At 43.8% G+C, this 12,316-nt stretch overlaps 5 protein-coding genes across 5 annotated transcripts; 2 read left to right on the forward strand and 3 right to left on the reverse strand.

Moving 5' to 3' along the window:
* Window positions 1-87: 87 nt before the first annotated feature.
* LOC109542531 (serine/threonine-protein phosphatase 2A activator) lies at window positions 88-1,940 on the reverse strand. Its single transcript, XM_019911787.2, has 7 exons — window positions 1,800-1,940; window positions 1,653-1,741; window positions 1,395-1,601; window positions 1,121-1,338; window positions 943-1,067; window positions 658-866; window positions 88-352 (listed from the first exon to the last, which is right to left on the reverse strand). The coding sequence occupies exons 1-7, from the start codon at window positions 1,837-1,839 to the stop codon at window positions 152-154; spliced, it is 1,089 nt and encodes a 362-aa protein (XP_019767346.2). The 5' UTR covers window positions 1,840-1,940; the 3' UTR covers window positions 88-151.
* Window positions 1,941-2,047: 107 nt separating this feature from the next.
* Window positions 2,048-3,209, reverse strand: LOC109542534 (Golgi SNAP receptor complex member 2). The gene is made up of 2 exons (XM_019911789.2): window positions 2,737-3,209; window positions 2,048-2,679 (listed from the first exon to the last, which is right to left on the reverse strand). The coding sequence occupies exons 1-2, from the start codon at window positions 2,868-2,870 to the stop codon at window positions 2,178-2,180; spliced, it is 636 nt and encodes a 211-aa protein (XP_019767348.1). The 5' UTR covers window positions 2,871-3,209; the 3' UTR covers window positions 2,048-2,177.
* Window positions 3,210-4,394, forward strand: LOC109542532 (DNA-directed RNA polymerase II subunit RPB3). Its single transcript, XM_019911788.2, has 4 exons — window positions 3,210-3,410; window positions 3,463-3,634; window positions 3,687-4,074; window positions 4,132-4,394. Exons 1-4 carry the CDS (start codon window positions 3,325-3,327, stop codon window positions 4,311-4,313), a joined length of 828 nt encoding a protein of 275 aa, XP_019767347.1. The 5' UTR covers window positions 3,210-3,324; the 3' UTR covers window positions 4,314-4,394.
* An 84-nt stretch (window positions 4,395-4,478) lies between these two features.
* LOC109542530 lies at window positions 4,479-5,750 on the forward strand. The gene is made up of 4 exons (XM_019911786.2): window positions 4,479-4,811; window positions 4,863-5,081; window positions 5,134-5,270; window positions 5,330-5,750. Exons 1-4 carry the CDS (start codon window positions 4,539-4,541, stop codon window positions 5,574-5,576), a joined length of 876 nt encoding a protein of 291 aa, XP_019767345.2. The 5' UTR covers window positions 4,479-4,538; the 3' UTR covers window positions 5,577-5,750.
* On the reverse strand, window positions 5,606-11,414 carry LOC109542529 (maestro heat-like repeat-containing protein family member 1). Its single transcript, XM_019911784.2, has 12 exons — window positions 11,236-11,414; window positions 10,836-11,185; window positions 10,600-10,789; window positions 9,823-10,542; window positions 9,171-9,768; window positions 8,038-9,118; window positions 7,491-7,963; window positions 7,059-7,436; window positions 6,553-7,002; window positions 6,214-6,499; window positions 6,029-6,163; window positions 5,606-5,977 (listed from the first exon to the last, which is right to left on the reverse strand). The coding sequence occupies exons 1-12, from the start codon at window positions 11,285-11,287 to the stop codon at window positions 5,726-5,728; spliced, it is 4,965 nt and encodes a 1,654-aa protein (XP_019767343.2). The 5' UTR covers window positions 11,288-11,414; the 3' UTR covers window positions 5,606-5,725.
* Window positions 11,415-12,316: the final 902 nt, after the last annotated feature.

The following is a 12,316-nucleotide window of genomic DNA, read 5'->3' on the forward strand; positions in this document are numbered from 1 at the left end:
TCTATGTCCACTTTGGTGGTCGTTTAGAATTTATTGGTTTCGTTATTTACTTACGTCTTACACAAAAACTAAAATTAAAACGCTGTATTCACCGGCTACTCTATTGCAGTGCCTGGGAAAATGCAACAGTTTCGAAAATACAATTTTATAGTTATATCGAATTTAAGGTGTTTTCGGAAGCGTTTTTAGTATCGGAGCTGCTCTTGGTGGGCGGGGGTTTGAAGCAACTAGATTGAGAATTAGAGAATTCGCCTAATCTTGGTCGGCGAATGCTCGCTCCATGTGCCGCGGGCTGGAGAGTGAAAAGCGAACCAAATACCACGTGCTGAACAAGCGGGAATGCCGATAAAACCTGCAATCAATCGGAAAAAAATTACGTTTAAGTTGTATCTCTAATTATAATTAGTTATACTGACTCCAAGAGAAGTCATTCATTCAGTAGAAGATTGGCAAAGCCCTAGGAGAAGACAAATAATTTATTTCAACGCGGTTTTGATCGCGTTGGGATATTTGTATCCAACATGTTTCGAGTATCCAACATGAACTAATCATCATCAGAGTCCGAGCCTGATTAGATGAAGACAGTGGGCGTTCTTTGGCAACCTTCTATTGCATAACTCCACATTTGTATTCGCCTTATTGGCGTATTGCACTCACTTCAGTCTTGTACATTTTGATTAAACCGCTGTTGACTTTCGACCAAGTCGACACGCCGCTTATGCTCCATAGCTGGTTTGAATGTTCCGCAAACGGGCCAGTTTTCACTTGGTTGATGTACTTTATACAGCTGAGAAACATGTATTCGTCGGCCACTGCGTTCACCACGTCGGGCTTAACGAACATGGGCGGCTCGATCTGTGGATGCGCTGGAAAATATGTTTTTAATCAAAGCGACTTCGACACTCGATAGAGATTGAAACTGCATGTGATGAGATAACTTGCCTATTAACTGCGAGCTACCCCATATGAATGGCACAAATTGGTAGTCGTCTAAACTCCAAACACCGTGACTTCCTGCTGGTTCCATTCTGTAGGTCTGTTGCAGCTTCCTGACCAAGTTCAGGTACCTAAAACCCAGCAGATGACACAGTGCTTGATTGCGAAGTTAACGAACCCTTACTGGACGAACACTTTACAGGCTGTGGCCGCAAAGTCGGGCTCAGTCAAAAACCCGATTTTAAATAACGAGCATAGAAACATGACGAAAGAAATTTCATGCCCAGTTCCATAGTCGATCCTAGTTGCATTGCCAAACCCTTCTTCCAAGTAAACCATTATTTCGGGAATTGCTCGGTAAATATCAGCGGGTAGAATATCCTGCAGCAACTGGATGGCTTCCTAAATGTTTAGCCAATTATCGCTCTGTTAAATCCCATACTATCACTCGGACATACTTCCTTCAATCTACCATACCATGTCTTAAAAGCAACGTTTCCAAAACGCTGGGGCTGACTCACAGGAGGTATTTGGTCCACCCACAAGCTGAGAGTATTGAGCACACCGCATATTTTGTTCACATTTTGCGAAGCCCCTTCAGAGGCCTTTGAGTTGCTTTTGCCTCGGATCGCATCATTGAGGGCATATATAAACCCTAGGTATTCCTGAAAGACGTTGTTCAGTTACTCTATCCACTACGCTCACACGCTATTTACAAAATATGCTTCAGATTTGTCCCATTTCTGCATATCGTCAAGGGTTTTCACGAGTTTCACTGGGGTAACAAAAGCATGATCTTCACTAACTGAAAGTCCAACTTATTAGTGACGACGACAGTTCATACAACTTATTTTGGGTTTTACCTAGAGTTACACTCTTTGCTGGAAGCGGCGGCAGAGCCATAACTGTCGCCAAAAATCGGTATTACTTGCTCTAAAATAGCTTGTATGTTTATTTTGATGGTTGATGTTGACAATCGATGGCAGACATCATGTGTTAAAAGCGGAGTTTTTGCACAGTTTGTAGGTACTTGATAAACTAAACATAGTTGTCTCCGTTAATGCATTGAAATAAAAAGGATGGAATTTTTGGCAGGCTAATCAAACGAACATTTCCTTGGATATCAAATAATTTACTAATATCGTACACAAAATTCATCAATATTTAAAAAAAAGAAAAAAACGACAGCCTCATAAAAATGCCTACTCAAAATAGTAAAAGGAATGTATCGTAAACAAGAATCAAGTGAGATATACAATTACCAAAAGAATTACAGTCAAAGTGATAATAACACCGGCCACCAAAATTACTTTGTCTTCCGAGGCACGTTTCTCTATGAGTCTCATCGTGTGGTTGCTCAGCCCCAAGGTGTTGGCCATGTCCATTATTCGTCTTTGAGCTCCTTTAAGGACCGATCTTTGAGCCCTGAGCGATTCGAGCGTGCTGGCCCCGGTGTAGAGCATTTCGTCCACTCCTCGATTTGCATCCTGCAACGATCCTTGGTGGTTCATGGAGAAGTTCATGTCGATGGCTGTCGCATCGGGATTTGGGGCGAAACGTCTGCTCAGCAACTGTTCCCGTTCTTGTGCAGCAATTTGTCGACGAAGGCGCCTATGCTTCATTGCTTCCAGCGCGGCTTGCAAATGGCTGTTGTCGTATTTCAGCTGGTCGCTTCGCATTTTGCCATTTTGTCTCTGATGAATTGGGAGCTTATACACTTGCAGGTCGAGTTTTTCACAGTTGCTGAAATTTGCCTCAAGAAACTTGAGAAGTTCTAGCAACCCGGGATCGGTGTGTTACCTTTGTATCTGTTTGATGCTTGCGCTAATTTCATCCTCAATGTTCAAAGCATCGGGATTGTTTCCTTCGAGGGCCTTAAACCGCTGCTGCGTTTGTTGTATTAGCTTGTTCGTTTGGTTGTACAACGTGTCCATCTTCAGTATAATGGATTTCCAATGTTTTATTTATCGCAAATCGATAAATCAGGAATTAACGAAAAAACGGCCATGCAATATGTGTTTACGTGGGGCCTTTCTCAAACATAAACAATTGCCCAAAAAGTGTGGTTAGGAATGTGTCACTTTAGGATCGGCGTTGCCACGATTTATACTTTTTTGCAAATCTGATCAGTAATATTGCACGATTTGAATGTACTTTATGTCTGTCCAAGTTTTGTGTTCTTTTTAGTTTTTTCTTAATGTACAATCAAAATAAAACAGTTTCCGTGAAAAAAAAGTGCGGACCGTCCATACTTTTTTGAATTGTTATTTGTCATTGTCAAATGCCACTCACACTTAAACCTCAAAATTGCTCAAAATTTTGTTTATTCCCTGATTTCCCCCATACTGAAAACATCAGGGTTTTTTAAATTCAATTTAAGCAGAAAAAATGCCGTACGCCAATCAACCATCAGTCCATATTACTGATTTAACTGACGAAAACGTGAAGTTCTATGTGGAAGATACCGACCTCAGGTAAATACTCACCACCCCATTTTTATGCACACACTGATCTGTTGTTTTTTAGCGTGGCCAACAGCATCAGAAGAATTCTAATAGCTGAAACCCCGACTCTGGCCATAGATTGGGTCAAGCTGGAGGCGAATTCGACGGTGTTGAGTGATGAGTTTTTAGCACACAGGATTGGGTTGATTCCCCTCATATCAGACGAAGTGGTCCAAAGATTACAGTATCCTCGGGTAAGTTCACTACTTTTTGATTAATAATGCAATGCAGTGAATTTGATTGCAGGATTGTATTTGCACTGATTTTTGCCAAGAATGCAGCGTGGAGTTCACATTAGATGTAAAGTGCACAGATGACCAAACCAGACATGTTACCACTGCAGACCTGAAGTCCAGCGACCCCCGCGTGATCCCAGCCCCTTCGAAGCACCGCGATGACGATTCTAACGATTATGGGGAAACTGATGAAATACTGATTGTAAAGCTGCGAAAGGGCCAAGAGCTGAAAATCCGAGCATATGCGAAGAAGGGCTTTGGTAAGGAGCATGCCAAATGGAACCCCACTTGCGGTGTTGCTTTCGAGTACGACCCCGATAATGCAATGAGGCACACACTGTTTCCAAAGCCGGATGAGTGGCCGAAAAGCGAGTACACTGAACTGGATGATGATCAATGTAAGTACAAAACATTGCGGAATTTAGATGAATGGTCATTGGTCGATTGCTTTGCAGATGAGGCTCCTTTCAACTGGGAGCTGAAACCGAACAAGTTTTACTACAATGTGGAGGCGGCTGGCCAGCTAAGGCCTGAAAACATTGTAATAATGGGCGTCGGCATGCTGAAGGAGAAATTGTCAAATCTACAGACCTTGCTGAGTCATGAGTTGCAAAACGATGCCTTGGCTATAGCATAGTGAAGCGAAATCAAAGCAGTCAATTCCTCATATTATCAGCTTTCGATTTTCTCAACATAATTAAAAGCTACGAATAAGGTTCTGCGGATTTTCAGTTCCACACAGCACCAATTCCTTTCCAGTCTTGTCCAGTTCCGTTTACTCAAAACTGGCTGTTAAGTTTTTGAGCAGGTAAAGTTTGCGTGAACGTGCAGTCAATAACTGTCAGATTTACGTTTTTGTAAAATGAACTGCTTCAATGAAACCATGAAACTGGACGCTTTTAACGAAAAAACCACCTATTTGAATGATTATCCTCCATACTGTGACGTCTCGAGACCGGATATTAAGACGCAGAAGCTGCGGCAGGAGCGTGCACAAAAACCGCTCCCTCAAAGACACTTCGAAGACCAGGAAACGTTCTCCAAATGGAGAGATGATGTGTATGTGCCGTTTAATCTGCTGATGTATCCGAAGCCCATTATACAAACAGATCCAAGAAAGCCGTTTCAGAGGCTGGTAAGCTGATTTTTGGACAAAGCGTTCGGCGTGTTTTAATTATCTAATCAGGCTCCATTGCCTGAAGCTGATCAAATCAAGGCGCTGAAAACCAGACCTCGGATTTACATGACGCCAGCTTGCAGCATCGACGACGTCCCTGATGAGGAAATGCGCCGTCTCCTTTGCGATTATATGTACACGACTGAGTGGCGGAAAGCAGAAATTGAGGGAGCTTCCGGCTTCAAGCCGAAGATTCCCAACATCGAGATCGTTCAGCCTTCGGATTCTGTAAATTATTTGGTAGTCACCCGGTGCGTATTCCCAAGAGCACTCTTTGTAGGTGAGCTTGCAAACGGACATTTATCCTCCGCTGGAGGAAAAGTTCATTCGCATCGGCAAAAGCTGGGATGATGGGCAGAGAAGAGGCTCATCGGATCCGACCAAAGAGTTTTGGATTCACAAAGAGCCCCCAGTTGTGTATGTATTTGCGCTACAATATGTGAAAGGCCAGTATTGTTTCATGCGAAAACTTGCAGATGCGGTGCTTGCGTGAATCCGCTGCAAGGCATCGTAGCTGAAGAAACAAAAAACGAAATTGCTAATTCAATCGCAGCAAATCGGCTGAGATTGGCCCACGACTTGGCTTCGCCAAGCTATGCAGGTTACAGGCCTAGACTACCAATAGGCGTTAACATTTCCCGAAAAGACCTGCCAGTAACACACCCGTTGTTAACAACTGCTCAAGCCATCACCTCGCGTTATGCCCAAGACAAGATAAAGTAGGAGAGTTGGGAACTATTATTGAAAATTAATAAAATTCATGTGATTTAATACAGCTCTCAAAAGCAACTAGTTCTTCCACCTAAATCTAAATAACAATAATAGCAGAGTATAACTAAGAGACTCACCTTGTATGGACAACGAGGATCCCTTTATGCAATAAATAGATAAGAAATAGCTTGACTGGCTTTAACCCGAACTTCTTCCGCATCGTCCTGCATCAGCCGAATCAATTTATCACAGACCATGTCCAAAGACACTTTAGTTTTGTTCTCCATGGACAGCTCCGAGTAGAGCAGGCCGGTAACCAAAGCCGCGTTGCCCCTGATCTGTAGCCAGGGACTCTTCAAGTACGAGACGCTAGTCATTACGAACAGGTAGAACAAATCTTGAAGATCGATGGCCTGAAAGGAGACAGTTGCAGCTAAATGAAGCGGCACAGGAGAAAGCCCTACCATAACTTTTATCAAGTCCCTGATGAAATCGGCGTAATGAAGATTGGCCTCATCAATCAGGTGCTCTTGAATCATCCTGTTCACGTCGGGGCTGTCAAGGTGAGGGGCAACTTTTCTCAAGGTGTACTTGCAAGCCTAAAAATCCCCTCAATAGAGGCCTCGAACGCCCATCACTGATCACTGACCTTTATCACGTATATGTCCTGGTCGCACAGGTGCAGAAGAAGAGTGATCAAATTGCCCTGGATTTGTTCCTTAAAGGCCTCCATGTTGGTGTCTGGATTGAGAGACGATGTCAAGTCCCCTAACAGTTGAAAGGCTGCGCGTCTTAGTTGCACATCTTCTTGGCCGAATATCAGCTTGATGCGAACAGCCGCCGTTACTTGGAATAAATGGAACTTGTAGCCCTCGAGAGCATTGAGCAGCTTGGAAAAGGTCAACAAAGACTCGAGGATAACTTCGCTTTCGCTCCTGCAAAACAACTATCTCATAGATTGTGCAAAAAGACCCCGATGACTTCTTACCCAATATTATTGTAATCAAGACTGTTCATGAGAACTCCCAGAATTTGATTGCAATATCTCGAGACGAGCTCCTTACCCAAATTCTCAGCCGCATATCCCAAACCTTGCAGCCCGATTTTCCTCACCACGCAGCTCTGGTCCAGCTGCACATCCAGAATCATTTCGAGCAGGTTTTCGATAAATATTTTCTTGTCGGTCTGCGCCCCCTGCTTGAGTAAATAGGTGAAAAAGGCCACGACGGCTACTTTTTGCGGGTCCAATTCCGACCGGATGTACGGCCCCAGGCAGGCTGTGATAGGGGATAAGGAATGGGGCATATCTAAGCAGAGATTGTTGACCAGGGTTTCCTCCACTTGTAAAAGCATTGCTTGATCTTCAGATGCGCCCAACGAGTTGAAACAGAGAAGATTCGTGGCCATCGTATTCAAGTCGCAGCATATCAAGAACAGTCTGAAATTGAGCTCGGTGAAACACGCAGTTCGTCTGAAGGCCTGCCATGAACTTACCTGAATGTTTCAAAGGCAACTTTTGCCGGATTCACCTTATAAGCATCTCGACTGAGAATGAAGCCGAATTTATCCTTTTTCTCAGTAAGGCTTTTGACTGTTGGAGCAGAACAGCCAACATAAGACGCCAAGGCGATTAAAAGCAGCGAGAACAGCTCGGGAAATTGCTCCAGACAAATTTCTTTTAGCTGAGTGTTTTTGAGTAGCTCGTGCAAAGCGCAAATGGCCTGCAAAGGCGAAAGACTCGCCACTTTCACTTCGTTGGCTGCATGCACTTCGTATAAAGGAGTGGTTTTGATGAGTTTCTTAATTTGGTCCAATAAGTCCTGGACGAGAGTGTGGTCATTCGACAAAGCTGACCAGCAGTCGCATATGGAGCTAAAATATCGGCCAAGTACAGGATCTAATTAAATCCAGCAAAGAAGATTTTACCTATCAAAGGGCAACGGCTGCATTAGCAAAATGGCGCCAACTATCCTGGAATGGTGTCCAGCTAGGCTGGACAACGCCCTCAAACTAGTGGACTTTGTCCTGGGACACTGAATTCGAGCAAGCTGTGCGATTAGCTTCACAGCTACATGTGTGACGTGATTTTGCATTTCATTGCTCTTGTTCTTCAGCGTGATGTTCAACACGACGCTGGTGCCGTTGGAGCTGGAAGATTCGCAGTCCAGCAGCGACTCGATCAAGCCCTCGATAAAGTGAACCAATTGGAACTGCGGCAAGTTCACGCAAACTATATAGGCCAGGTCGGATGTCAAGTTAAAGAGCAACTTGGGATCGTCTGATTCGATGTTCTGTTGCACGTTCTGAAGGCTGTTGCTCAGGACTTTGTCGTGATCGCGCATTTCGCCCTCGTATCGAGCCGCAATACACAGCACCAAACATACGCAGTCCACTGCCACCTGTAATTGTTGGTCAGTTATTAGATGAATCAATTCGAAGTTAGTTACTACAACCGATTTTATGCACTCATTACCTTTCTAATGTTCTTGTTGGGATCGGTACATCTGGGAATAATCCTCGATAACAAAATCCCACTTTGATTGAACACACTGGGCAAGTCATGGGCAAAGCGCATTCGATCCAAATAAGTCTGCAATACCAGCCTTAAGGTTTCCACAGCTGGCAGTCGCTGTTCAGGTTTCTTCTTCGCCATCCACAACTCGAGAAGTGTTACGATTTCATCCAAAGTGGCCGGCGATAGATTCTGAACCAGCAGCTCATGTACAAACTGGTTCAGTTCGCTGAAGCTCTTCGTAACACATGGCACCATTTTCAGATCCCCAAAATAGCTTCCCGAACCGCTGGGGTTGATTTTGCAGTAAATCGACGAGGCGTTGTAGACGTTGTCGAAAAAAAGCTTGATTAGTCTGATGCGCTCCTGAGATTCTAAAGGCAGAGGAAGCTTTATTAGGGCAGTCATCGCGGCCATTATAACGGGGAACAGCTCCACATAGTCTGGGCCGCTGTGTAGGTGCATTTGGTTGAACACCGCATCGATCACTTTGTCTCTTTCGGCCATTTTAATGTGCAGCTTGTTGCGGTTGGGGTGCATCGCGTCAGCCACGCTTTGGATGGCTCTCAGACACACTTTCTTAATAGGGAACTCTTTGGATATTAGCAGCTCATTCAGCACAAAGTCCAGAATCTCACTCTCGATCACTCGCAACAATTGGTCAGTGGGGGCTTCGTTGCAAACCTCCGCATAGCTGTAGATCATTACGTATCTCAGTCGCTCGATTCCTAGTTCGTGGGTCTGGTTTTTCATGAACGAGAACAGTTTGATGGATTTCTTGTGCAGCACTTCCTTTCTGAGGTGGGCGAGTTTTTCCAGTACGAGCTGCAGGTGGACTCGGGCCGCAATTCCCACTGCCTCAGCACAAGCGTGCAGCTCTGAGTAATCTATCAGGCGAACATTCACCAGCAAGCTGTCGATTGTTTGGAGCACTGTCTCTTTGGACTTTAAGTAAGTTAGAATTATTGCGATAAATTTCAGCAAAAATCTCTTCTCGGCTAGTTTCGTTTGGACTTCGTCCTTGTCCTGATAGGAGATGTTTCTGCAAACAATGTTCTCTGATGGTTTGTTTAGAGGGAGTTTTTAGGGCTTACTTGATGTTGTTGTACAACTCCAGTTGCTTCTGCGCCTTGGACAGCAGGATTTCATTGAAAGCCCCATTCCCGACACTGCTCAGGAGCAAATTGAGGAAATCAAACATTTGATCATGCCACTCCAGCATGTTGAACCCATCGTAATTCTGATCCAGATACTTGGAGAGCTGAGGCAGCTTCAGATCCCAGACTGTTTTGTGCGAGGCCACGTCGCAGGGCTGGATGTTGCGCAGAAAATTCAGGATGAAGGTACCCCTTAGAGATGGCAAGGGGTTCGATAGGAGCACCATCCCCCTTACAAAGGCGGCTTCGCAGCTTTTTGCGGTCTCCCGTTTGGACGCCAAGTAAGTCAGGCAGCGCAGGACAATGACCACGGCATCGTCGTACCCGGTGCTCAAAAAACATTTCAGCAGAAGCTGCCACAGAATTTCGTGCAGCTCGGGAATTGAGGTGGTCAGCACGTAAAGCGCATTATCTGCTGATGTCTGTATTTCCTGCAGTTCCTCTGGCGTTATCTCCGAGTTCTTCGGCTGTGCTTGTTTGCAGCACATTTTCAGGACAAATTCCAAGTAGAGCTCTGCTCCATCGGGATTGAGCTCTGAAAAAATAGAATCAATGTGAAGGGATCGACTTTCCACATCTGTGCTCTCACCTTTGTTTGTCAACACTCGCTTATGAGCTAGGGCGATAACGATCTTGACCAAAATCTTCTTGACTTTGATATGCGAATGGATCAGCATCTCGTTCAAATACTTCAACAAATCCTTTAATCTCCTGTGAATGGTCTGCTCGCTACTGTAGGCGATAAGATGCGTAATAACGATCAGGCCCTTGAGCTTTTCTTTGTCGTTGTTATTTTTTAAATGAACTAAAAGCCTGTCGATTGTGGTATCGGTAAAATGTACAGCGATGCATTCATAGCACCTCAACACCTCAGAATGGCACCTGGCTGAGTCCGGCTGGGCATAGTCTGGATTGAGGCAGATTAAATCAGATAGGGTGCTCAGAATGTTAGAGAGCAGCGGCTCTAGCAACATTCCATTAACGCTTGTCCCTTTTCTGAGCACTGCGTACAGGCACTTGGTGATTACATAAGGATTTATGTTTCGCTTGTACAAGTTCAAGAGACATGGGATTATTTTCGAAATTTGCTGAGACACTTTATCGATGGGCAAAGCTACGAAAATAGCAGACATAGCGTCTAAGACCGTTTCAACCACTTTAGGGTCCTTTGATAGCAACCAGGATGCAAAGAGCACATCATAAGCCATTCCCAGCTCAACCTTAAAAGTTTCTGTGGTGATTGTGGGGTCAGGAACTTGGTCTGCATTGGACACATATTCCACTAAGCCTTCGCAAAAATGCTGTATCGCTGCAACACGCGAAGCATTAGTTAATAGTTTCACTCGCCTTGCTGTTGCCAACATACCGAAGGCGAACGCCTGTCTCAAATGGTCGCTTTTCAGGCCTCCTAAAAGGGGCAAGATAATATTCAGAATATCCTTTAAGTAAGGAATTAGCCCGAAGGGGTTAGTGTTGGCCAACGCGCCCATTGTGTGGGGAATTGTATAGTGGGGAACAACGCCTGCTTGAAGATTTTCAAGCAAAGCATCTGTAACCTACATTCTTTCAGTCACAAGAAGAGTTTTGGATCATGAAACTTACCTGAATGTAATGCAGTCTTCCCAAAGCCACTAAAATATCTGAAGCAGGCATTTGAATGAGCGGCTCATGCAGAGGACTCCCTGTCATAACTTTCATTGCGAAATCAATCAGCTTAAGAACGGTATCGCCATCAATAATAATAATGTGCTCGCAACAAATCCTGCTCATCAGGGCCAGAATGCTGCCCAGATGTTCATTCGGGGACTTTGGAGTTTTCAAGCAGAACTCAGAGCTTGACAGCAGCACCTGATTGGGGTGCTTTTCTGCTAGTTTGGACAGTGAAGTGGTCACAGAGACTCGCACAGCAGCATTTGTGTCTGCTAGAGACTCCAGCAGGACCCCAATTGCCACTGCAAGTCGGGTAAAATGAAAATTTTGCTTCACCATCTGCTTGAATTACCTTGCAGCTGAGTTTCAGCGATTGATTTAGCTTTTCCATTCACGTTGTTCATGTTGCTACCACTTATTTTAACATGTTATCTAAATTAATTGCTCTTTTCAAGTTTACAGTCACTGTTTATCATTGTTTGTGGTCGGGGATTTGTCAACATTGACAACACAACATTTACAGATGATTTTTATCGGGTTATGTTGATTGGAAACCGTTTATTACGTAATCTGCGAGTAAGAGTCGGTTGTGATAAGTGTTCAAGTTCTTCATATTTGATTTGATTTTTTAGCTAGTACTGTAGACTGTAGTTGCTGTAATATGTTGTAAACTCCATTGTTTTACATTTTTTGTCTTTGTTTAGTGCTTGTAATATGACACTGCATGCATCTTTTTTTATATTTAAGCTTTGGAATCGTCGGTTTGCTTTGAGCACAGAAGAACCCATGACACAATGAATACAAGGTAGAATATTAATCGGTCGAAAACTCGATTTTCGTGCGCACATGACGCCGCTGGTTACCACTTTGGTAAAGTGACTAGCTGATCCCATTTAAAATGCATGTAACCTAGACAAATTTTCACTGAACTCAAAACGCAATAGTTCAAAAATGGAAAGTTATATGAGGATATGGTTTGCAGGATTGCATAGCCCAATGCTTTGAAAATCGCGCCTGGGACCTGATTTAGGCTTATTGGGAAGAAAAATACCCTAAAAAATTCTTTACAAAACCTCTGATTTTGAGCGATTTAGCGTGCTGTGTTGCCAGAGTGTCATTTGAGAAATCGGGTTGAGCCAAACGAAATAATGAATTAATTGTATCACAATGAATGAATGCATTATTCATACAATGAATTGATGGTATCATACAATTAATTTATTGTATCACGTTATTGTATTGTATCATGGGGTCAATGCGTTTGGGCATGTTTGGGAATTTTGTAGACAAAACTGAGCATTGTGCGATTGGTAGTTGGAAAGTGTACTCTAGATTGTTTGCTACTTTTAAGTGTCGGTTCAGCAATATAAAAATACCACAAACCGCATACGAAAAGTTTCAGCATTATTAGATTTAGTTACGTGGATTGTAAC

The sequence above is a fragment of the Dendroctonus ponderosae genome, unplaced genomic scaffold (assembly GCF_020466585.1).
Source record: "Dendroctonus ponderosae isolate FM_Combo_2020 unplaced genomic scaffold, Dpon_F_20191213v2 Dpon_F_20191213_3, whole genome shotgun sequence".
NCBI lineage: Eukaryota > Metazoa > Arthropoda > Insecta > Coleoptera > Curculionidae > Dendroctonus > Dendroctonus ponderosae.